The 24,905-nt window shown below is 35.3% G+C and overlaps 1 protein-coding gene across 7 annotated transcripts; it reads right to left on the bottom strand.

The window, feature by feature from the left end:
* Nucleotides 1–58: 58 nt before the first annotated feature.
* On the bottom strand, nucleotides 59–23,156 carry Syt1 (Synaptotagmin 1). Of its 7 annotated transcripts, none has more exons than XM_017082054.4 (11): nucleotides 23,041–23,156; nucleotides 21,653–21,997; nucleotides 15,616–15,876; nucleotides 14,869–15,128; nucleotides 14,716–14,811; nucleotides 13,986–14,180; nucleotides 13,291–13,467; nucleotides 8,170–8,284; nucleotides 6,636–6,769; nucleotides 4,129–4,361; nucleotides 59–4,020 (listed from the first exon to the last, which is right to left on the bottom strand). In XM_017082054.4, exons 3-10 carry the CDS (start codon nucleotides 15,854–15,856, stop codon nucleotides 4,155–4,157), a joined length of 1,425 nt encoding a protein of 474 aa, XP_016937543.1. In that variant the 5' UTR covers nucleotides 15,857–15,876; nucleotides 21,653–21,997; nucleotides 23,041–23,156; the 3' UTR covers nucleotides 59–4,020; nucleotides 4,129–4,154. The 7 variants fall into 7 exon arrangements, with proteins under 7 accessions (XP_016937543.1, XP_070850375.1, XP_016937556.1 ...); XM_070994274.1 differs by having other exon boundaries at nucleotides 59–4,028; nucleotides 8,170–8,281; XM_017082067.4 differs by having other exon boundaries at nucleotides 59–4,028; nucleotides 8,170–8,278.
* Nucleotides 23,157–24,905: the final 1,749 nt, after the last annotated feature.

Below are 24,905 nucleotides of genomic sequence, written 5' to 3'. Positions count from 1 at the left end.
TAAGTGCGATAGGGCGAGTAACAAGCATTCGGAAAGACCCGGGATAAAGAAACAAAGATTGTTAGTTTTCAAACATTTGTTTATTGTTTATAAACATTCCTCGTTTCATTTCACATATGTTAGTTCTTGTGTATCTGTGTATATCTGTGTTGTTCACATCGCTAGTGATTTACATAGATCACCTATCTGTTGCTGTTGTTTTGGGGCTCTTTATTGTTGGGGGTACGGTTGTTGCAATATCATTTTGTGGCCCTCGGGCTCACCTGCGATTACCGCTAACCGTACACAGGTGTCAGAGTTCAAGTGTGTGTATGTCTTGTTAAATTCTTTTTGTCTCGGAAATAAAATGCTATGCTTGTCTTGCAATACAGTTGCATTATAGTATGTATATATATGCAGTTTATTCAATAATATTCTTTCGCTTGCAACTCTGATTGCGAAGCCTCAATTCAAGATTCGTTTGGTAATAGCATTTAAAACATATATTACTATCATATATGGTTTTGCTTTAGTGTTATTCTTTGTTTTGCCATATAGTAAATATAATTTATTTAAAATTCAAAAACAGCTATAAACAGTTTATCGTAAACAACAAAACTCCGGAAAGAGTCATAAAATTATATCCGCGAGTGTAAGTGCTGGATGAGAGTGTATATGTGGGTATATAGAGTCCTGGATTTGAACCGAAGGATGGAGATCTCCTGTGAGAAGTACGTGGACCTTATGTCCGTGTGTATATCGCTTGGTTATGTGGATATTTATATGTATACCGTATGCTGTGTTCATACTATGCGGTGCTGTCAATGGTTATGTATAATGTTTTGTGCCCCCATCCGGTCGCTGGTTATAAAATGATCCCATCAGAGGGCCTTTCTTCTGCATTATGTATGTATGTACGTATCTATGCATATAATGCGCACTCTAGGTGGCCAGATTAACTCATATCAACATCAAACATTGTCCTATATCTTGGGTCTGTTGAACCTATAACGCATATTTCTATATCTTGTATTTGTCGTTATTCATTTTCATTACTCACTACACGATCGTTCCCTCAGGTGCGCTCTATATGTATCCCGATTCCACAGATATAGATTCACTCGCAAATTAGTCCAGTGTACAGTGTCAATCAAAATAAATCTACTGGATCCCAGATTTTGTCAGTGGAATCGGGCTGTAACTATGGTGAATGGTAGGATGATCGATCCTGATCCTGATCTTTTGATCTTCTTCGATAGTGAACCCTAGTTCCGTGTTTATGCTTTTGTCTGGTTGTTAAATGCATAATGCCTGATTTATCGAATATAATTACATACATACATATCTAGAAAATAAAAGTACATGGACTGCTACAGTATTTTGTTTCTTTAGTGTTTTTTTTTCTTTCTGAGGCCTATTTCATAGTTTCTTATTTTAACTTCTCTTCCGACTTCCGTCCACTCTGATTTCCTCTACTGATTTGTGCTTTTGTGATGGGCTATGCGCTGCATTCTGCTTGCTTTGAGAACGTTTTCGAAAATAATTTAATTACATAACTAATGGTTATTTTATACACACAACACCATTGCGTGTGTATTTTATAATACATTCATATTTTCGACTTGCTTTTTGGTCAGTTCGTGGGTGTCTCTGTGTGGGTGTTGTCATGTGGTTGTGTGGGTGTTGGCTGTGTGTATGTACATGTCGTTTTGGGCTAACACTTACACGTCGTTTGGCTCAGTGTAACGCTGTGTGAACAAATATGTTTGTACCAACTAAAAGGAAAACACAAATAAAATTTTTTTGCTTTTGTTTTGTTTAATATTTTTATATATATAGGTGTATATATAATTTGTTTTATTCACTTTCTCAGTTTTAATTTAAATCAATAATCAACATCATTTTATATAATTTCATATAATTTGTTTAATATGCAAGTATATATAGTTTGTTGTCTTGTTTGTTTCATTTTGTTGCTGTTGTGGTTAGGCTTCGATTTTTTGTTCGTAATTTACCATTTGTTTAATACATATGTGTTTTTCGTGTGTCCTTGTCTTTTGTTGCTGTTTTTGGGTTTGAGATAATTTACAGTAATTATTTGGAAAAGCAAAGTTATTTATTTTTTATTGAACAATACTCGTAATAAGTTGTATAACTTGTTTTTCCTGGCGTTCACGTCGATTTTGTTAAATTTAGATGAATTATATTACATAAATATTTTTGGTATTTTCTCGATTTGTAAGTTTGCATTCTTTGTTCTTTGTGTATTCTCATGCATTTCTCTTGCTTCGGTGAACATAACTACAACTGTGTAAGTGTGTGTACAGGGGATACACGATCCCTAACTACGCTTTATCATTATCATTATAATATACCATTTACAGGACAAAAACATCTAATGTATTAGTTGAATTTCATTTACTTTCAATATGGAAAAAATCAGAAAATCATGGCTCATTGTTATTCCTCTGTCTCGATTTCGATTTCTTTATTTTGGAATCCACTCTGCTCTCGAGAGTTTTCATTTAGCTTAATTAGCTAATTTGTGTTTTTAGGTAGGTAGAAGTTTTTGTTGCCGCCGCTTTTCCATATTAAAAATCCCAAATTCTTAGTAGGCTTGTGCAACAAGAGCACAATGTTTTTTTTTAAGTTTTTATAAATGTATATTGTTTAGATGTCATATACTTGAATATAATATAAATAGTAATAACTATTATTGTTCTTAATATTTCTTTTTCTGTTTTAACATTTTGCCATAATCATTTAGTTAGTATGTATATTTTCATTAGGTCCTAATATGATTTATAAAATAAGGAATGTGGTTAAATTGGAAAAGAAAACAAAACCATTCATAGATAGTTGTAGAAACCTTAATATTTGAGAAGTAGAAGAAGCTACTGAACAGACAGTTTTAACGCGAACGAAAATTGTAAGCTTTAAAAAGAAAATCTAAATTGAAATGGAAACCTTTCCCGAACTGAGCCATATTTCTCCTACTTTATTGTAAACCAAAACTAAACCAAAAGAATTTTCCAATCTGATCCATTGTGCAAAATGTTCGATATTTTTTTAAAGTTTAAACTGATGATATATTCCGTTGAAATCACGCTTCAAAGTTTAACTTTTGTTATTTGCTTTTGGTTTTCTGTTTGTTTTTGGTTTCCCTTCTACTTATTCGTCTGATTTTGTTAGTCTATGCAAGGGTTATACATAATATTTATAATAATATATATTTTTTATTACTTCGCTTCCTGCCCTCCTGGTAATACATATGTCTGCCATGTCCATTTTATTTAAACACACATAGATTTATACTTACACAGTTAAGTACGTAATGCTCAATAATTAAACATAATAAATAATTTACATAACAGTTTAAGTTGCCTTTACGTTCTTCGCTTTGTTTAAATATTCATTAGTCAGTAATATTATTCACTAGTAATCCTTCAACGATTGAGAAACAAATTTAAAACCGGAAAGATCCCTTTAATCATTGGACTAATTTAAAAACCGAAGTAAACTTAACATTTAAAAATTATACTCTCTCGGTCATCCGTTAAATAGTTTGAGTATATAGAGTTGTTTTTTTTTTGTTTTTAAATGGAACGTACTCGTAATTTTCATAGTTTTGGAAATTCTCAATGGGGGACAACAACAAATTCATAGATCGCGAAATGAATTTATGTGTGATTATACGTAAAATCGATCGAACTATTTTCGGTTTCCGGTCAGTGAATGGGACACATTGCTTTCTATATAGGATTTTATAGCTTTCACTTCGATTTGCTGTTCAACCAATGAGATATAACTTAGACACCTATGGTATTACTTAATCGGCTCTTGTGTGTTCCAGTATGTTTATGTTGAGATAACTGCATAGATGAACAATTTTTGCATTAACTACGATATTTCGCTGATTGTTGCTTGTCGTTTCGGGTGAGGAGGATCATTTGTAGCTGATGATGATGCATTCGATTTCAATGTCTGACGGTTCGCCTAAGTGTTCTTTGGTTACGTTTGGTTATACGTTTGATAGATGTGCTGTAAGACTGCGGTATAGTTAAGTGGAGATGTAGAGATTTGGTTGATATTATTATAATAAGTATGATATTATTTTTATTGGCTCATAGTGGTATATCTCTCACTCACCTGCATTGGTTATCCATGGTAGCGCCTTACTTCATATTCTTCAGGATCTCGTCGGTCTCCTCGGGGTCCTTGAGGGTGTGCCACTGGGCGATGGGCCGGCGGGGCGAGGCCAACATATCGGACCAGTGACGCAGTTCGGTTCCAGTTCCCATGCACCCAAGTATGCAGCGGCCGATGGGTTCGGAGGTTCCAATACGATCATAATCCACGACGGTCACAACGAGACAGATTTTCTGTGCGCGATTGGTTGGGAAAAGTGTTCAAGGAAAGTACTGGCATTAGTAAGGGATATTCTGGGTCCAGCTACTTTTAACGGTCTATATCATTATTTTTGAACGGGAGGGGGCTTCGCTTTTGAGTTGAAGAACTTTTCGGTATTTCGATATACGTGTTCTGTTTTGGTTTTAAGTTGTTTTTTTTTCGGGGTAGAAGTGGGAACTGTTGTTCGCTAACAGGCAGACACTACGAATGCTGTATTGGGAAGCAGGTTATAGACAGAGGTTTTCGGCACTACGTGGAGAATTTTTTTTGGCTTTTTGGCTGAGTGCTGTATATCAGATTTAGTGCAGGCTAGGTTTAATCGTACAGATCGTTGGGTGGAAAGTTTCCAGTTTGCACAAGCACTTCGGTTGGGGTATTTTTTTAAGTTTTTTTTTTAACATCTAAAGGCGTTCGAGCATTACAAAAAGCTCCTTCAAAAAGGAAAATGCTTGCTGTGGAGTATTTTATTCTTAGCATACCTTTTTGATTTTTTTTTTGGTTTGTTGTGAGTTATCAAGCAGATCATGCAAATGTCTAAAGCTAAGAATGAGTAGCTTAAAATAATAAATGTTGGAAAATAAACTCAAGAACTTCCTAAAAGCTTTTGATTAGCGTAAGGTGAGAAGCAAATGAAGATGTCGGCAGATATATATGTAGAGACGGGTATAAATCCCGTCTCCTTTAACCTTTGGGGGCTAATGAACAAATTACTTTTCTCGATACTTGATAGGCAGACACTTAAGCTGTGGCAAAAAGAAAAATGTTCATTAAATACGTGTAAACGAAAATGTATAATATTCAATCCCATTTGTCGTTCTTTGTTAATTGGTCTTGGCATGGGTGGGTCCTACTTGAAGACAGGGGTTTATTCTTGGACTAGCACACGTAACGTAACCGTAACAGAGTTCTCCCAGTTTCCAGATCGTTTGGCTAATGTTGGTTGGTTTATGATGATTGGTATTCGATGGTGATACGCTATACTTCTCTGTGGTGGCTTATTTTGGGTATTTAATCTGTGTATTACTGTATTTGTACTGTAGCTGTTGTGGTGCGATTGGTATTCGATATTCAAATCAGAAGACAGTGTCAAAATAATGTACCCACTGCGATTTGGTTGCTGCGTGGTGCATTATTGACGCCGCTGGTATAAGAGTTTGCGATAGTTTGTATTATGGAAAGAGTAGTTTAAGTTGGTATTCGAATTTTTGTATAAGGTTTGTAGTATATTCTGTACTTCTTTGGAGTGAGCGTAGTGTGTGTTAGGCTCGTGCTTGGCTGCTTATTGCTTAAATGCTTTTCTGCTTTTCGACTGCTTGGATGCTTGTCTGCTTTATTGCTTTCTTGCTTTTTGCTTTTTGCTCGATTGCGAGCGAAGCGGGCACACTACGGCTTGCTCTCCATTCAAAATTGCGTCTAAGACGGTGTGTGGGGCATCTAGAATGCATGAGTTTACGGAATCCTAAGCCACTAGGCATGCCTGCTTGTCATTGCTTATTCCTCTTGCCAGATTGCCTTCAAATCGATCAAATACACATTTAACAAACTAAAACATAAACCAAATCAGCTGGGCTAAGCACACATCGAGGCTGTTTAACAACTCAAGTTCAAATCAGAAATCAGATTTCACAAATATTTCTCAAATACTACACAAACAAAGGCAACAAATCATAACATTTGCTAAATTTCTTGGGCTTTTCATTTTTGGTTTTTGAATATTTACAACAGTAAATTAGGGATTTTCAAAAATAAAAAAAGCTTTGAACAAATTTTGGTTAAAATTGTAAATAACAACATTTAACATTGAATACTTTTGTTTTTTGTTTTTTTTTTTGATACGTCTTATAGAACACAAAGATTGAGTAAGTTAGTTTTTGGGGGGAATTTAAGATATCTTTATGGGTAATACGAAGATTGGTCTCTAAGAGTGTTCGGTTGTTTTGGTTCAGAGTTTGGTGTTGTTGTCGCTTGGTTTGGAATACAAGTATTCAATAAATGGATATATATATATACGGTATATATGTAGTATAATTAACAACAACGATTGCACGTAAGTAGGCTAGTGTGTGTTTAGAGGGAGGTTGGGTACTCAAAACTCGGTTTAGTTTGGCTTGTTTGGTAGATAGTTCAGAAGAGGACAGTAACAGTAGTAACAGTAGTAGTAGGTAAGTTTGTAGGCAGTAGTAGTAGAGTAGTAGTAGTAGTAGTTGTGGTATTTTTATAGGATAGTATAATACATTCTCGCATACTTGTATTTGTTCAAATGGTACTTCAAATGAGAACGACTCATTATAGTAAGGGTTGAGGGTGCATTTTTTGATACTTGTCTTCTTCTTTTTCAAACGTTTGCCATTTTGCATGATTGCAATTTTCACATATGGATCTATAATATAGGAAAGAATTGAAAGAAAGAAAAAGAAAACATTTTTCGTTTTTATAACAAAGTAAAATTTTCACAATAATCTGATAAACACATCATTTTGATTTTTCTTGTTTTTTTTTTTTGCTTTACACACATATAAGTAATGTACACCAAAAACATTGATTAATTATGTACTTGTTATATATAGAGTAGATCAATTTTTACTTTGCAAACACAAAAACAAATTAAAAAAACAACGAGAAAATAAGAAACAGGCCAAAGTGTAAATGTTTAAGAAACAGAATATTTATAAATATTTAATATTTAAATTAAAGGGGTGCCATACAAATATGGAATGATTTGAAATCACTTTAAAATTTGCCCGAAAGTATGCATGATATATATCACTTCATACTTTTTAGAAAACATATAAAGTGATCTGAAATCTTCGCAGATTTGTTGGACACAACTAAAAAATACAATTTTGGTTCTTTGGCTTGTTAACTTTTAGAAAATCATTTAAAGTTCACATCAATTACTGATTATACCATAGTTGAACATTTTGGAACTCAGCAACTTGTTAAACTCAAGGCATACAATTGTGTTAAATTAAGATTTATATGAAAAACATATCTGTTTCGTTACTTGAAACCGATTATTATTAGAGCATTTAAAAAAATATTGGAAAATGTTCTGTTGTTTGTAAAAGCCTAGAAGAACTTTAAATTGGTTTGGATATATTCAGCGGCAACGTTTTTATTTCTTCGTCTGGCTTCAGCGACCCGAAATGATGTCGAGTGTTAAAGTTACGAAAAAATTGTACAGATTACATGCAAAAGTGAAGCTAAAGCAAGCGATTTTCGGTCATTTGATTGTTCGGCATAGAGCTTAAAGTTGATTTTTGGTTTTCTATTGGTTGTTTGCCAGGCATAAGTAGTAAAAACTGTGCGAATATTTCGGGATGGAAACGTTGCCGGACGATAAATATATCCATTGATTAATGATTTAATTGGAAATTGTAGCGTACGCGAATCGGGTTAAATACGGTAAAGTATGCAAGTTGATAAATTGGCGCTAATTGATAGTTGAAAAGTAGTTGACAAAAAGTAGTTGGAATAAAAGTTGTATTTCTTTGCTCTTTTTTAGTTTTCATTTTTTTATATTTTAAACACAGCAACGGTAGCCTTGCCGTTTGCTCCGCTTGAAGAAGTTAGTACGAGTATATATACTTAGAAATCAAATAAAAAAGGGTATGCCATTTAAAACGGAAAATTAAACGAACGACCTACGTCACACACTTAGCTAAAACTACAAACACAGAAAGCAACAAAGTCGCAGGAAGGACCGCCGTAGGCCCAACAAAATCAATATCTCAGGGCCCCGATCGGTCCCGCCCACGCTTTGGTATAACGCCACATTACCAGACAATCCGCCCACGTCCATCTTCTTCAAGTTCTTGGCCTCTAGAATGACAACGGTTAGCTTTCCGGCAGTCGGCACGTATCGCAGCGAGAAGCAGATGTCTCCCAGCTTTTCCTGTTTGACGAGATCCGGAGAAGAGTTTACGGAAAGGGGTTAGTAAAGTTTGTTCTGGTTCCATCTGGTTTTGCATCAAACAACATGTCACACAGACTCTATTGGTACATTTACATACATATCCATTTAAAATATACGGGGGGTTAATATTTTGAATAAATATTTTCTATATCAAGGTGGGTCGCCTGAGTTTAAATTGATATTTATATATTAAGTGCTGCAAGGTAATCATCTCGGCTCAATTACAACAGATTATGTTAAAAAAAAGACTTTTTATATTAACCATCAGTTAAATTTAACCATTAGATACATTTATTAAAAGATAATGCCAAAGATGGGAGGTTAGGACTTTGAAAAAGTAAACGTTTAGTGAAATTTCCACTTGGATATATCGACCACGTTATGCAACCAAATTTAATTTTTGGTTTTAAAAAGGCGAGCTAAGTTTTAATCGAGATATACGATTGCACATTAACAAGTAAACATATAGAACAACCAAGGATATCAGTGGAAGTAGGGGGAAATCAAATACACTCGGTATAAGTTCAAGTTTTAAGGGTTGGGGGTGAACAGTACAGTATTTTTAAGCAATTGTTACATGAACTTTAGTTCTTTATTTTATTGACATGAAACGAAAACGCCACAAAAATTACATTAAAACATTTACTGCACGTCTTAGAGCTTCGATTTTGTTAAGTGTAAATATATACCTAAACATATGTATTTCAGGGAAAGAGTATATAGAAAGAAAAACTGAAGAAACCAAAGTTAAGTATTAAACTAAAAGTAAATTCGTTGATATTGTTCAAGTGTTTTTTTAGTATATTAGGGGCTTAAGTTTTATTCCATTATTTATTTGTAACCATACCAAAACTTACAGGTTCATTTTTAAGTTATATAGTATCTATTTTTTAGCTTCGTATATTGTTCGTTTCTATGTTTTTCATTTTTTAATAACACCCAGCTCAAAACCGACTGCACAAAATGCAAAAATATGTTGGTTTTCAAAAATTTTCTTAGGAACTATTGAGAATAGAAGAAGATAGAGACAGAGAGATAAGAAATTGAAATCAAGCATACTTGAACCGATTCGTATGTACATTTTAGAGACTAGCTCTAGTTCAAAAACGTTTTCAAACTTTTTTCAAAATGAATAAAAATGTCAAAAATGTTCTTATACAGAGAAGTAGAAAATTTGATTTCTTATGTACATGATAAGGTATTAAAGATCGTATATTTTACAAATGAAAAATCTATCTAGATACTCAGTATTGCTATTATTTATAAGATATACAAGACCCTAGGCTGGTTCGAACCGCTTGCAGTGGTGGTGCTTTACTTTTTACTTCTTTCGAATTACGAGTACAACCCGAACCAATCCGATGCCAATTCCTCGATCACTTCTCCAAGGGCCAAACTAACCCGGGCAAACAAAATGTTATTTGACGAACTATAATTTGTTAGCTATAGAAAATGTGGTTGTGTGTTATTTGGATTAGTTAAAAAAGTTTCAAGACAGAGACAGAGAGCGAGCGAGCGAGACAGACAGAGAGCGAGCGAGCGTTATAGAGAATTTATACAGTTTTATATCGGAGTCACTTACCGCAACTTTATAGGGTTTAAAACATTTTGATTCTCTGAATTCGATTCAAGTTCAGTTATCATTTTTTTGATTTTGGGTGCCTTTCAAAATATTCTTTGTTAAATGTTTGGTGAATGTCTCATGGAAACAAAAATGTCTATAATCATAATCGAAAGAAAAGGAAGGTAAACGAACAAATAATCGTAAAATTGGAAAACAAGAGATTATTGAGCATTGTTTTTTGTATTTGACTGTCATCGAAGCTCTGCTTACACATTACAGTACACAATCAAGTTATGCAAATCAAAATATAATAAGTACAGTATACACATATCGGGCGAGACAGCGACAGAGAGCTAAACACAAAATTGTAAGACTTAAATAAGCGTTTTACATATTTAATTCGTTCTTTGACTGATCCAATTGGTTTGGCTCTTGATTTGGATACATTTCTTTTTTTTTTTTTTTTACTTTTTGCAGGTCGAACAGAATTGGAACACAAACACAACGAACAGAACTTTTTAACACATTTATGACGACAACAACCAAAGCAAATAACGATAATTATGAATCTCCTTTTCTCCGTTCGTATACTTACATGGATTTTTAAGCATGTTTCAGGTTTCGGATTGATTTTCCCATGGCATGAGTCAAAAATTTCGAGTACAGTTTGGAAATTTCGAGTTTTCGAATTTTGTGATTACAGATTTGGATTTGTTTTTTGGTTTTTTTTTTTAGCGATACGTTTAAAAATAATTAAAGAGAAAAATGAAGAGCGTATTAAAAATTATTGAATTCCATTTCCAGTAGAATTTTGATAAGTATCAATGTTGTTTTTGGCAAATTTCAAAAATGTAATGGTTTTCGTATTGTTTTGTAACCAATCAATGGTCTTATGTCCGTGTTCTAGGTATTTGTGTAGAATGCTAATACTTAGTGTGGTTTTAATATTAGTATAAAGTCGTAAGCAAAAGGAAAGGCATGCAGTAGAGTAAAAAATTGTTCAGAATGGTATATTGCAGTGTTTCTACACTAACTGTAGGTAAGTTTTAATATTCATATTTAGAAAAGTTACAATATTTGTTTTTTGGTACTAAAGCTTATGCTTATTTCTTGGCATTCTAGTATTCAACCAGGTTTAAACATTCGCTGGATTTCGTTTCGGTTAAATGTTAACTTCTTGCAAGTCCACCTAAATGTTAAAGAATAAAAATAATAATATAATCAGTAAAATTAAAATGTATAACAGCCCTCTTTTTATTTTTTAAGGATTTTATCGTTTTTAAAGAACATTTTACCAAAATCCAGCGATTGCCTTCAACTTTTGGCTTTCTGAAAAATATTTAATCAGACAATACCATTTATTCTGGCATTCACAGGCGAAAAATTAAAGCTTTTTCCATTTCTGAAATTGTGTTTTTGTGTCTGTGTGTGTTTTTGTAATACGTATTTGTACATGACTTTTGTGCTTTGTATTTGTATGTGTTTCTTTGTGTTTCTGTGTTAGAAATTTTCAGAGCATTCATTCCATCATTTGACCAATTCAATGTTATCAATGCAAATATTTTACAACATTTCAATTTATTTATATAACTTATTATTGGTTATTCAAAAGAATTTCTTTTGTGCGTATCGCTGTGTGTGTGTGTGTTTTTGTGAGTATTACAGAGGAAAAGAGAGCATGTGTTTGGGTAGGTTTGGATAGTAAAAGTTTGACAGACGTTATGCAAATAACTTGGGGTGCAAAAGTTGAGTACTACTGTAAGAAAGTTATGCAAAAGATTTCAGTATTTTCGACGTTTAATTGTTCCAATCAAAGTGCAAACAAAAAACATTAGGTGAATAGTGTCGTTTTGGGGATAGTTTCAGCAACTAAATAACTAGATCAGCATGGTCAAAAATTTGGCGAAGGATTGTTGACCCGAAAGCGGACGGAAAAGTTTTGGGGAAATGGAGAAGGCTAGAAGTAAGTTGGCGGTGGGAATGTCACTCAACCATGCTGATTTATTTTAGCTTCTTCCTATGCCACAGGTTTTCTCAACAAATTAATATTGCAGTGTGATCATTTGCATATGGAAATGTGAAAACATTTGTCATTTTTATTACATGGTTGCAAACAAGACAGCCCAAACATAGATAAATCGTTTATATTAATACAAAAATTCAACTACAATATTAATGATGCGAGAAAGTATGCAGACATAACAATATATTTCGGATATATATATATGAAAGATATATAGAAAGAGACAGAGAAAAAGTCAAAGAACAATCGCTCAAGACCAAATTGATTGAAATTGATTATCGTGGAAAATAGGTTTTGAAGATTTAGTAGGTTAGTTTTGTGGTACGATGCAATGGTTATTATAATCGTTATAGACAGCTTTTTGTGTACAAGAGCGACAGTTCACAGAGACAGAGCAGGTTATATAGAGGGAAAAATCATAAACTCAAATCGTGTATGCAAAGGTGTTAAAGAGTTCTCGTTTTGTTTGGTTTACGTAAGAATTGAAAGCATGTTTTTGTATTTACCTTCTACAAAAGTTCAAGAAAACAAGAGTTTATATGTTTCGAAATCAATTTTTTTGGTTTGTTTTTAGAGGGGGGAATTGGAGAAAGAGAAATTTAGAGTTTTATTTTTTTTGTAGTAGTTTTTAGTGTCGGTTGAAAGAGTTCAAGGAAAATGATAAAATTGTCGTAGAGTGTGGGGGAAAATCAAAGGCACTCTTCCATTTGTTTTGCCCCCCATGGTTTTCTGTTGGTTTTCTTGTTGAGTATTGCTTATTTAAATGGTAAGATAATTTCATTTATTATTTATTTATATTTGCATTTTGAACTGGGTGTGTAAAAAGTTTCGTTAGAGACTCGAAAAACTTTTGCTTGTCTGTTCCACGAAGTTTTCGTTTGTTTTGTTGATATTGTTTCTGTTTTTGGAAAGTTTTCACTGTAATTGTCTTTGTTCCCTGCCCTTAAAAGTACTTCGAAGAGGGGGGTGGCTTGGGGTATGGGATCGTTGACTTAAAAACAAATATCTAGTGGGTGTCAAAAATATGCTTTGATTGCTTTCTGCTGTATTTTCTCATCTCTTTTGGTCCTTGCTGAAGTTCGAATGCAAAATACACACAAAACACAATCATCGTAAGTAAGGTGTTCAAGATTACAGAAGTCAACAAATATCACACGATTTCAGTGTTGGCTTGCTTTCGGCTCGATAACTCAGAGGAGTAGAAACGAACGCATAAGAAATCATAAGAATCATAAAGGAGTACGAAAGACAGATCTCAACTGAGTTTCTTGAGTTGGATAAAAAACACTTAGAGGCACATCGAGTTTTATACATAGACAGAGAGAGAGTTACGGATAGCTTGTATAGCTTGGATAGTACTGGTGACCCCGCCTTGGACCCCGGCCCAGCGCTACATACCTGTCCGCCCTCCCCTTCAACGCTGACCAGGTCGCGCCACTCCTCGATCGTCTGCGCCAGGTCAATAGTGCACAGGGGCACCTTCACCTCTCCAATCTGGTCGTGCTTCGAGAAGCGATCAAAGTCGAAAATGGCAAACACGAGCGTCTTGTTCATGGCATCGGCATAGGGCAAACTCTGCAAGGTAAAGGAGGTTTAGAATATTCCATTTTAAGAGTGATAATAATAATTAAATAAATTTTTGAAAGGTAAATCTTCAAAACCTCTAGACATTGAAAATATTTATTTCATTTTGTTTCGATTTTAGTGTAGCATACTTTTAGGCACTCATAAAAAAGATTTAAGTTCATTAGATATTTATTTTGGCAATATTATAACTCTGCAAGATAACGGAGGTTAAGAATAGCCCTTTATAAGCCTGATAATAGTAATTAAAAGAATTCTTAAAATATACATCTTCAAAACCTCTAGACATTGAAAATATTTGTATCACTTTGTTTCGATTTCAGTGTAGCCTACTTTTAGGCACTTATAAAATAGATTTAAGTTCATTACATTTTTATTCTGGCAATATTATAATTTAAAAAAAATTAATATCAAAATAAAAGCAACTTCTACGTTAATGCACTTCAATAGAATTTAAAATCTATATTTTGAAAAGCTTTGACTTGAGTTCTACTTTTTTATGATCTCACCTTAAAGGTAAACGTTTCGTTGAAGACCGGACTCAGGGTCTTGCGGTGCACTTTGGTCTCGAACTTCTTTTTCTTGTCGGGCAGCAAGTACACCTTGACATAGGGATCCGAAGTACCGCCCATATCCAGGGCGGGAAGTTCCTCAGCTTGGATTACCGTCACGGCCAAACTATTGGAGTTGAAATCGTATTCCAGCTGCAAGAGAGAGAATCAAAAGGCGGAACCAGAAGGGGATTTGGTTTTTGGCCAAAAAAGAGACAATCGAAAATAATATATTAGTCAAGTGGTAGTTATAATTTCATACTATATTTGTTAATGTGGTGGTTAGATCTAATTTATGTACGTTTCACACAAGGATACATTCCCCGCTTGGTAAGAAAACGGATTGGAATTTAAAATGAAATTTATAGATTTTCAATTTTAGAAGTCGAATTTATTTTTGAATTTTTTTATGATTTAAGAATAACACCCAGTGGAAACACAATTTAAAGTTTAATGTCATTTTGTGTTTAGTGTGATTGAAACCTTGAAGAGGAAGTTGTAAGATTTATTACAGTGATCATTAAGTATTTATTGTCCTTTCTGTGAGTGTGTTTTCCATGTCAACAACATCAACTCCGAACACATTTATAGAACACCTATCTGAGTTTACGTTTGGGTTAGTTTCGTATTCTGGGGGTTAGTTTGGGGGAAAATGTGTGCCGGGGGCCTGGAGAATTGAAAAACCTACCTTGAAGTTGAGACGCCCCAGCTTCTGTTCGCTCTGCTTGTCCTCCTCGTCACCCTCTTCGGCATTTTCGGTGAGTTCCTCCATATCAGGCTGAACCTATGGCATACCAGAACCCAATAACTACTAAGATTTGATGGCGCGTCAGACACTTACTTTCTCTTTGTACGCCGATCCCAACAACTGTACCGACTTCATGTCGACACCCTTCTTACCCTTACCATCTTTGGTTCTTCGCTTCTTCAGGAATCTCCGCACACAGAAGAAGATTATACCAAAGACGACGAGGAACACGAGTATGATGATGGCCACCACGCCCCAAGTGGGCAGGCCCGTGCGCTCCGCGATCACCTCGGTGACCACTTCGCCGACATGCTCGATCTTTTTGATCACCGGCAATGAGGTGGTAGATGATTCTAAAAACGAAAGGTGGTTAGATATTTTTCGAAATTAAGTGTAACACAATTATCTGGTTTTTTGAAACTACTTAAAACGGAGTCTAAAAGTATGCAATGATTTTTTTGATCTGCAAACTTTTATAAACCTTTTTAAGGAATTTCTTAACCCTTGTGATTTGTTTGGCGGCTCTTATTAATATTTATACCTGCCTGGGTATATTATAAGTTTTAACTTACAACTTTAAAAGTGTTTAAGCTTTAGGCACCATGAATAAGAGTTTATAAGTTATAGTGTAAGAAGTATATGTGTGTTTGAAAGCATAGTTGCTGGATACAGGAAATGCGTTAAATGTTTTAAATAAAGTATTGATTGATTTTAAATTTTGAATTTATAATACATTTAATTGTAAGCGTTTTAATATACTATTACTTTAATTTTTGGATTCTCCAATGAACTATTTTCCGATTTTAAATTTGATTTTTCTGATCTAGTACTCAAACTCACCCTGAGCCTCTGTGGTTGCACTTCGTGTTGTTGATTCCACCTGTGCGATTCTTTGACTGGCCGCTTCCGCCGCCTTTTCGGCGAGGACCTCCTGCTCCTGCCTGTCCACCTCACGGAATTTGGAGTGATGTGTTTCTTCCAGCTTCTGGTCCACGGACTCCAGTTCCGCTGCCGGCTCGGACGCTGGCGCTGGTTCCGCTTCCGGTTTGGCGTCCGTTTCCGATTTTGCATTTGGCGGCATTTTGTTTTGTTGTGTTGTTCCTGGAAAAATCGAAATTTAGGTTATAAAAAAAAATGGTAAAAACGGGATAGTACTGAGAAAGAATTCACATATATTCCTTTAAAATAAACTATTAGGTTTTAATTTCTTCCAAAGCCTTATGTTAATTTTAATGAGGTATTTATTAATTTCCAGGCTGTCGCCTTATTAAAAATAGCGCAAAACGAGAGTGTGGCCACAAAGAAATCCCACAAAAGTCGTTAGCAACTTTTCCTACACTCGCATCCTTGAAACACTAGAAATGCGCTGACGGCGTCAACTAAAACAGGCGGTTGGGTGGTTGGAAAACGCACCCAGTAAAAGTGCTTATCCTTAGCCACCAAGGGCACGCACTCTCTCTGAAAATCACCCAACCACCCAACCACCAACCATATGTACAATGGCACCCACACAAAACACTTTGAATGGCCGGGATCCCCCGTCCCGACTTTCTTTCGGTTTTTTTTCCCCCATTTTACCCTCTTTCCTTTCTAATTGAATTCATTAATATTAACACCGAGCTGCTGGCTCTTTTCTCCATCTGCTATGTAGTCCTTCCGCTTGAAATTTTCCATATTTTACTTCATTTCATTTACTTTAACAACTTGAGCCGTATTAATTAAGGACCAGGGGAGGCAGCTTGAGTTGGGTCCTCAGCTTTTTTACGTTATTATCATCAGACATCTTTTGACCCTGAACCGCCATTGTTGCGGAGACGATCTCCCGGGACTTTGGGGCTCTCATATCTCGCTGATTGACAATAAGCCGTCTTTATGTGAAACAGGGTTATGCATCTCTGCCTGAAATTGCCATTTGGTTAATCCATCAAAAGTTGAGTGGCAGGTGTCAGCGAAATGAATATCAAAGGCCCAATTTCTTATACCTAATATTTATTTACGGAGTGTTCTTGAAAAATGTTTTTTTTACATTTTCATTCAAGATTGCTGGGATGAATAAAAATCACTTTGAAATAGATAATTGCATAACTTATTGGTTTCGGAATAAAATAATATAATAGATCATAGAAAATGAGTTTAAAGACTCAATGATTTACTAAATTTATCACATAAAGTAGACCATTAGCTAATTAATAGGATCAGGAATCCTATCAAAGGTAAAACCCCCATCCTTTTTAAATACTTGTTAAAAAGCTTTGTCGCTTTATTTTCACCTCTTGTTCTGCGAATTTCATTATCTTCACAAAGCAGCCAGAGCCAAAGATAAATATATCTTGCCACCAAAACCACTTAACCTCCCAACCAGAAAAAAAAACGAAAAAAATTTGGCGTAAGAGCAATTTAGAGGCAAAGTGACTTCAAATTGCTGCCTCTACTGTGGGTCGTCGCTTGTTTACTTAGCAAATGACGTCAAAGGACATCCATGGCCTGATACACATTCACCCACACCCACAAAAAGAATACCCTGAAAACTCGTAGAGCCGCTTAAACAAAAAGCCTGAAGGCAGTTTGTTTATTCGGCTCCATAAATATGTTTAAAATTCTAATGTTGTGGACGGCGAGCGCGTAGAAAATTTAAATGCAAACTCTGTGTGTGAGCTTAACAGGAAGTTTTTTTGGTGGGCGGGGCTCGTGATAAAATTTGGTTTCAAAATGTGCGAAATTAAGTTATGCGGGCTGTTTGCCTCCCAGTCAAACATAATTTTGTATTTAATGCTAAAAACTTGAACCCTTATTTATGCAAGAACAACATTTTTAAAGAAATTAACATATTTAAATGTGCTTTCTTTTACAATTCAACTCAAAGACAATTCAAATTAATTCTCTTGCGACTTAATATTACATTTTTATTGTTAAATAATGGTTGTGTAAAATAAAAATTATTAATTTATAATCCATATACATTTAATAATAATTAGATATAAGACAGCTTTGAGTATTCGATGTTTTTTAACCGAATAAATGTAAGTCATTCAAGTGAAATGTATTGAACTGGAATACATAGTTGAAAATCACTCACTGTCTAATTTGAAACCATTCACTCTTCTGGGCTAAAAATATGGTACCGATGTTATATTAAAACATCAATCGGTGAAGCTTAATTTCTTGCAATGTTTAAAAATGTTCGAACGTTGATCATCAGAATATTTTTGATTACTAATACATTAATTTTTAAGAATATAATTCACACATTAAATTTTAATTCTCACCTCAAAATTTTTTTTGTGCCTTTCTTCAACGAACTTAAACGACTGCCACAATGGAAGAAAGTGGGTTTTTACTCAATGAATTTTGGAACATTAATGAATACATATTATTTTCACCCAAATTAATATTTATATAGTAAACAGCTTCGTTTCTCTCTCTTCGGCTTCTTATCACTTTCTTCTCTGAGTAGCTGCCTTTCAGCTTATCTTGGTTCCAAAGTATTTAAAGTTCTCCCATTATAAGCTTTCTAGTACACAATTTAAGAGCGAAAAATTTTCAGATTTTTAAAACGTAATAAGAAATATATGTGCAAAAACATTATATTTGAGTAACATTTTCTATTTTACTTTAATTTAGTTTTATTAGGTTACAAAGTATAAACAATTTAAATGTAATAATTATGTTCAAAGGTTACCCTAAAGCATTAATATGCATCTCGTTAAGTTATTTTTATCTAACTAATCCGACATATGTGATTGAATAAAGTTCTCGAAGCAAACTATGGGTTTCCAGGCCTACTTAACTTGAAAGCCGCCAATTTTTTAATGTTTTTTGAAATGTGAGACCACGCCTCTTGGCCATTTGAGCCAGGAAAATAATTTCGCAACAGATCAATAAATTTAAATGCATCTAGGACAAGTTCTGCCGCAAAGAGGCTGCCTGGAAATGACTTCATGGACAGGAGGAGTGAAAAATATAGACGTGGCAGTAAAAAATGGAGAGCTAGAAAGTGTCCCCATTCTCGCCTGATCCCCTGACAAATTGTGTTGCAGCTAGTCCTGTGGCAGTTAAATAAAATGAACAAACACTTGGCAGGATCCAGAGCTTCCTACCTGCCCTGGGAACCTCATCCATTATAAATGTACACGCAACAATCAGAAACACCTCCCAAAAAAGTTACCCGGAAAATGGCAATCAAGTCAGGCGAAAAGCCAAAGCACTTTGTTGTTCATATTTTATTAATGCACCAAAAAATCTTGGGCTGAATTATGTTCTTTGGCATAAGTGCAAAAGTACCTGCAAGAGGGAAAACCTTCACATTAATAGGAGCAGGATGTGCAGCTACTACCAAGATTTTCAGAAAAGCATAAGAAGGTCACAAATATTATATGCGGTAGTTTTGCCACAATTTTGTCATTCTGCCAGCTTTTCGTGCCACTCGTTTGGGGTCTCGGGTCAACGGGGCGTATGGGTGTGCTGGTAGTTGCTATTTTACGGTGCCCACTTGTCTGGGCCCAAAAAAAGTGGCAGCGAAATAGCAAACTACGCAGTTCGAACGATTTTGTGTCGGGTCAAAGGCAAAAATTATACACATTTAGAGCCTGAAGAACAGCTGCTTCCTATATTTGTTATTGCTCGAACTCACACACCAGTTTTGTGGGCTTGTAAAAAGCTCAAATGGTCAGTGAGTTCATTGTTGAGCGCCACGATTGATGGGAAAACATTTCCAGCAACTGTCAAAAGTGCCATAAACATTGGGGGAATGCCTTTTATTAAGGCCAATTCGCTTAGAAGTTTTATAATTTAGGGGAAATAAGGTAAATGGTACTTAGAAAAACAAGATAATATGGATTGGCTGTAAGTTTCCATTTTGTGTCCTCTATAAAAATACTAAAACTGTGTAAAACTATAGTTCATATGCATTTTTATAATTTTATTAAATGTTAAAAAATGTTCTTAGGTTTGATTTCTAAGGATTGCACAAAAAGAGTTAAAGTTTTGAAGAACTTCAAGGTTCAAAGCACCTACAAAAGTGGTTCTCTATACATCATATACCTTGGAAAAGATTAAAAATTCAATTACTTCACTTTTATTTGATTTAAGTTTTAATGAGTTTACTCAATGTGAAGTCAACATTCGTGCCGTAGACCCTATTCAATTATTCAAAGGTCATTTTGAAGCTCTAATCATTGGCAACATGAGGCCTTTCCTAGTAATAATTCCTCCGTTCTGACCTTTGGCATAGTACTTATAAATAGACTGCTGTCTGCTGCTCTTCCATAAATTGTGGGCGATGGTGCAGAAATCTGATAGGAGTGGATAGTGAGTGGGTGGACTGGTGCATTGCAGTGACACAAAGAGAACCTCAAATATCAACAATTGGCTGGGGCTCTGAGATTAGGGTTAAATTCACATAATGATAAGATAATTTCGCCTCATCAAACATTCAGTGGGCAGGGGGATACTAAAAAAAAACCAGTGATGTACCGAGCTGACAATCAAGCTGTCAAAACAAATTAACATTGGCCAGGACTGGATATATAGATATAGATAGACAGGCAGCCATTATCCATTACCGGGTCCAAACAAAAACACCAACGAGCTGGTCCGCAAAAAGGAATACGATTCGGATCTATGGCAACATCTGTGGAACCCACGCACGTAATACGGGGCGAATCGAAACGGAAATCGGAAGGAGGCCCTCGAAGCTCCCAAGCGGGAAACGGTTAAACTTTTTTTTGACGAGCCGGAGAGCGTAAAAACTCGGGGAGCGGAAAAGCGGTTAAGAAGAGCCACACATGCCCACAGTTCTCTCTCTATCTGCTTCCTGCTCTCCTTACTGCGCACATAACCCAGAGAAGGCAACAAAATAAAAGATTCGGATGAAATGGCAAAAAGAAATGGGAAAAGTAATGAACATAAAAGGAAAACCATCCTAGACTTTTAGCCTGAGGAGAAAAACCAATTTTCCACATCATTATGCTTTTCGCTTTCATTGAACAATCGTCTCGGTGTTTTCAAAATCGAAAATTATGTCGCCCCAAAAGATTCATTCATATTTTTGAATTTCACAAAAGAGCCATTTCTTCTTCGTTTTTCGGGCGTAAAGGGTCAAAAGTACGTGGGGGTTCGGGCCAAACTTGATTATTGGCAATTATGTGCGGTTTCCCGAGCTTGTTTGCAGCATTTTTATGGCGAGGTTTCGGCAATGCCCTTAATAGCCCACCCCCCGGGAATACCATAGCAATTTCTGGCTGTCCAAAGCTAATTAGTAAGAGAGCAGACTAAATCAAGTTTAGCTCTTGTAAGACAAAGATAAGAAAAAGCCCATGAATAAGTGATATGTGTGACTGGCCAGGGAACTTGACAGTCTGGCAGTTAATAAACTTAATTAACTTAATAGAGGTCTTGACCTTTACGATTAAATGGGAATGCGAAACTGCTAACCAAGTTTAGCTTGGAGTCTTTCTTGGAATTAGATTTTAAATATAAAAAAATGTATAAATAAAATGTAAGAACATAAAAGGTAATATATAAATGTTTCAAATAGTATAAATAGGTCAATTGAGCAAAGTTACATTAAGTAATATTCAGTCAGGTCAAAATGTGGGCTTGTAACTTTGACCTATTTATTTACATAATATAACTTAATAATATTTTTTTGACAGAACTTTTGCTATATTAGCAAAACCAATCTTTTTTGAACTTCGTTATAATAATGATTTTATACCAATGCTATGTCTTACAATTATTGATTCAGGATTTGAACAATAAATACCATTTTCCAACTTGTTTTATATCTCATTTTGTATTTACCTCTATAAATCCCCCATATTACTTGTATGGGATGCCCCAAAAAGTGTGCTACATTTTTGTAAATACCAGAACTCACCTCCTACTCAAAAATGTTGCCAATGCTCTGCGTTCCAGACTACCGTTAATAGCTCCACTTGGCTCTCTCTGCGGTACTCAATGTGCTTGTTTATCGCCCGCTTTATTAGTTAGATGATGGGTTTTGAGCAGCGTTTAACGAAGCGTGACTCCTGCGAGGGGAGCGGGGGGGCGGCAGCAGTGGCGACGGCCTGGCAGGAAGGATATGATGATGCGGGTCCTGGCGGTTGTGTATGTGTGTGTGAGCTGCTCCTGCTGCTGCCTGTTTTTTTTGTTTTTTTGGTTTTTGGTGGCTAGCTTTGGCTAGTGAGGCCGCGGCTCGCTAGTCTCACATGAATTTCGTATACTTTGTTTGGCAATTGTCAATTTATTGAATTTAAATTTAATTTAATTTTTTATGCAGAGAGATAGAGAGAGAGAGAAATACAAAAAGAGAGAGGGAGAGTGAGTGAGTGGCTGAGATACGCAGCGTATACGTAATATCAAAATACAATGGTATGCGTAAATATTGATAGAGCGAATTTTGCTTTGTGTGTGTGTTGTGTCTCCTTGCTCACAACGTTACTTGTGTGTGTGTGTGTGTGTGGGCAGAGAGCGAAAGAGAGAGAGAGAGAGAGAGTGGGATGTTGGCAAAATCGCTTTTCCCTCGAAGAAAGCAAATTCAGGATAGAGATTTTCTTAGGGCCATTTCTTTCGTCCCTTTTTTGTGTCTTTTGTCCTGCCTCTTTTAGCTTCAATTGAGCTTTTCTCCTTCTCTCGCACTCAGGCACTTAAAGTTGATATGGAAAACTCTTTTTCTTCATTTAAATTTAGTTATTAGTTAATGATTGAGAATCGAAGGACTTTTTATTTTTCCGAAATCACTTTTATATTGTTTAAATCGTGGTTTTCCATTGGCCCACACCAACACACAAATCGTGAGTGTGGGAAAAATCAATATCCCCGCAAGTGGCTCACATGCGTTTTCACTTTCAATGATAGCCCATTTTTCTGTGCTTTATTCATTTTTCGCTTTGCACACTGGAATTTTCAATTACAAATTTTCTTCTTGCGTTTCTGCCATTTTTTCTCAACATTTGCTGCGAAAAATTCTGATACACAAAAAATGTTCTCCTTTTTCTTTTGTCAGCGCGTGCTAAACACTCGGACACACACACATTGGCACACACGCACCCACACATACACATACACACGCGCACAACACTTTTCGGGGCTTTCGATGGCGTTTTCATTTATATAACAAATGGCAAAACACTTTCACTACATTGCTTTCAATTCGACCAATTATTTGCTTAATTTTCATAAAATATTTTATCAATTTTTTTCAGAGATTTTCCTTGGTTTTTGCAACTTTGTATGAGGCTCTAGAAATTTTTCTTTCCCATTCACCTTCAGCCTAGCGCTTTGTACTTCAGCAGTCAACTTCCACGGTCGATGTTCATTCGCGTTTTGGCCCACACGCTCCAGGAGCAGCGAGGAAAAGCTTGGGCCACTCGCCAAAAACCCAGAGCGAACCGGTTGGGGCATCGATTTTGGCTCGTTGGCCAGCGGGTGACCGGGGTTCGGGTCGCAGTCAGGAGCTTTTGGCCAGTGGAGACCTCGGAGGAGAAGGGTCTCGGCCAGCTCTACTTAGTACAGCCCTTACGTTTTCGGGATCTTAGGAAGGAAAACTTTTTTTTTTAATTATTTCGACTCTTTCTTAAGTTTGTATTTTTATCTAAGCTTCTTTTAACATATCTTAAGACACAAAAATATTTTAAATCTAATAATCTATGTATTGATTTTATAGTCCTGATTACTTATCTATATCCTTTTTATTTAAAGTTAAAAACTTTAAAATTTGAGAACTCAGTTTATGTATTCAGTTATTTTTCTAATTTCTTAGTTTTAAATAAATACCAATATTGAAATGTTTTTAAATGTTCATAAAAGTTCTCTCTCATGCCAAGACAATCCTGACATTTTCAAAAGTTCTCTCATTCTCTCTCAATTCTTCTAAAGAAGGTAAACATCTGACTTAAAACCACATCTAAAGCTAAAAGCTCCTGCAAAACCTGTTCGCAGGATGTTTTTCGGTACATGCGTACTGCAACGGAAATGTCTCAATGACAAAAAGTGGCCAGCAAGGACATTCTTAGAATATGTAGGGGTGGATTAAGTTTCAATCTCAAAGATATTTTCCTGTGCTTTTTTAGCAACGTTTACAAACCAAAAAGCTTTTACTTATTATAAAGATTTGACGTGTAGATGGCGGTAGTGTATAATCTATTATTTTTATTACAATTATACAAAATATTAGGGAACTCCTTCAAATTTTAGTTAATCGTTCCCTTACAACGAGAAAAGCTACTTAAATCACCTTTGCCAAAACATTCTTTCTTATGTATAAGGATCTGTCTTTAAAAATGTGTATGTGGCATACTTTTAGGCTGCCATGTTTTATTTAAGTATTTCCTTACCGGCAACCTTTGACTTTATCATATAGTACATTTTTTTCCTTCACATGATGTGAAAATGATGTGAATTACACGTTTTGAGTCCTTACGTCCAGAATAGGGTACATAGATTATACATGTGCAATTTATAATTAACGTGAGGTCTATAAAACTTCTGTTGACATTTATTCAACACAAGAATAAGATTTAAATAGATCTTAAAACAACACATAGTGTTTTGGATAAGTTACGTGAGGATGAGTTTATTAGTCAAACATAGAAAATTTATATTTAACAAACCATAAGTGTAATTTCAAATAGTTTTTACATATATTTTCTTTTATCTTAACTTTTATAAATGGCGAAAATTAATTAAATTAAAGTTAAATATAGACCGTCAACAATTATATTATTTTCCCACCCGTATTCCAATGAGCTATCGAAGTAATCTTAAATGATTCATGACAATCCTTTACGACCGGGTACATAAATCACGATATTGGATAGTGCTCACCCTCACGCCCCAATCAGGCATTCGGCCATACTCCCGGTTCGTGATTTCCTACATCGTTTATCTTTAGAACCCTTGCACGACAATCAGTAATTGCCGCTAAGAAGTTAATTAAACGGCCTTTCCTCGGCCTCAAATCGAAGCCAACGATCGCGATCGATCGCCAGTGATTGATGATTGAACCGGAGAGCGGAATGTAAACACGCACTCGCTCACGCACTTATCACTTATCAATCATCACTCATCACTTACCACCAGCTATCACCAGTGGTCGGTGGTCAGTGGCCAGTGATTACCGACTACTCCAT

This window comes from Drosophila suzukii, chromosome 2L, assembly GCF_043229965.1.
Source record: "Drosophila suzukii chromosome 2L, CBGP_Dsuzu_IsoJpt1.0, whole genome shotgun sequence".
Lineage (NCBI taxonomy): Eukaryota > Metazoa > Arthropoda > Insecta > Diptera > Drosophilidae > Drosophila > Drosophila suzukii.
Note: the sequence above shows the minus strand (reverse complement) of the source record. Positions and strands in the feature narration are given on the sequence as shown.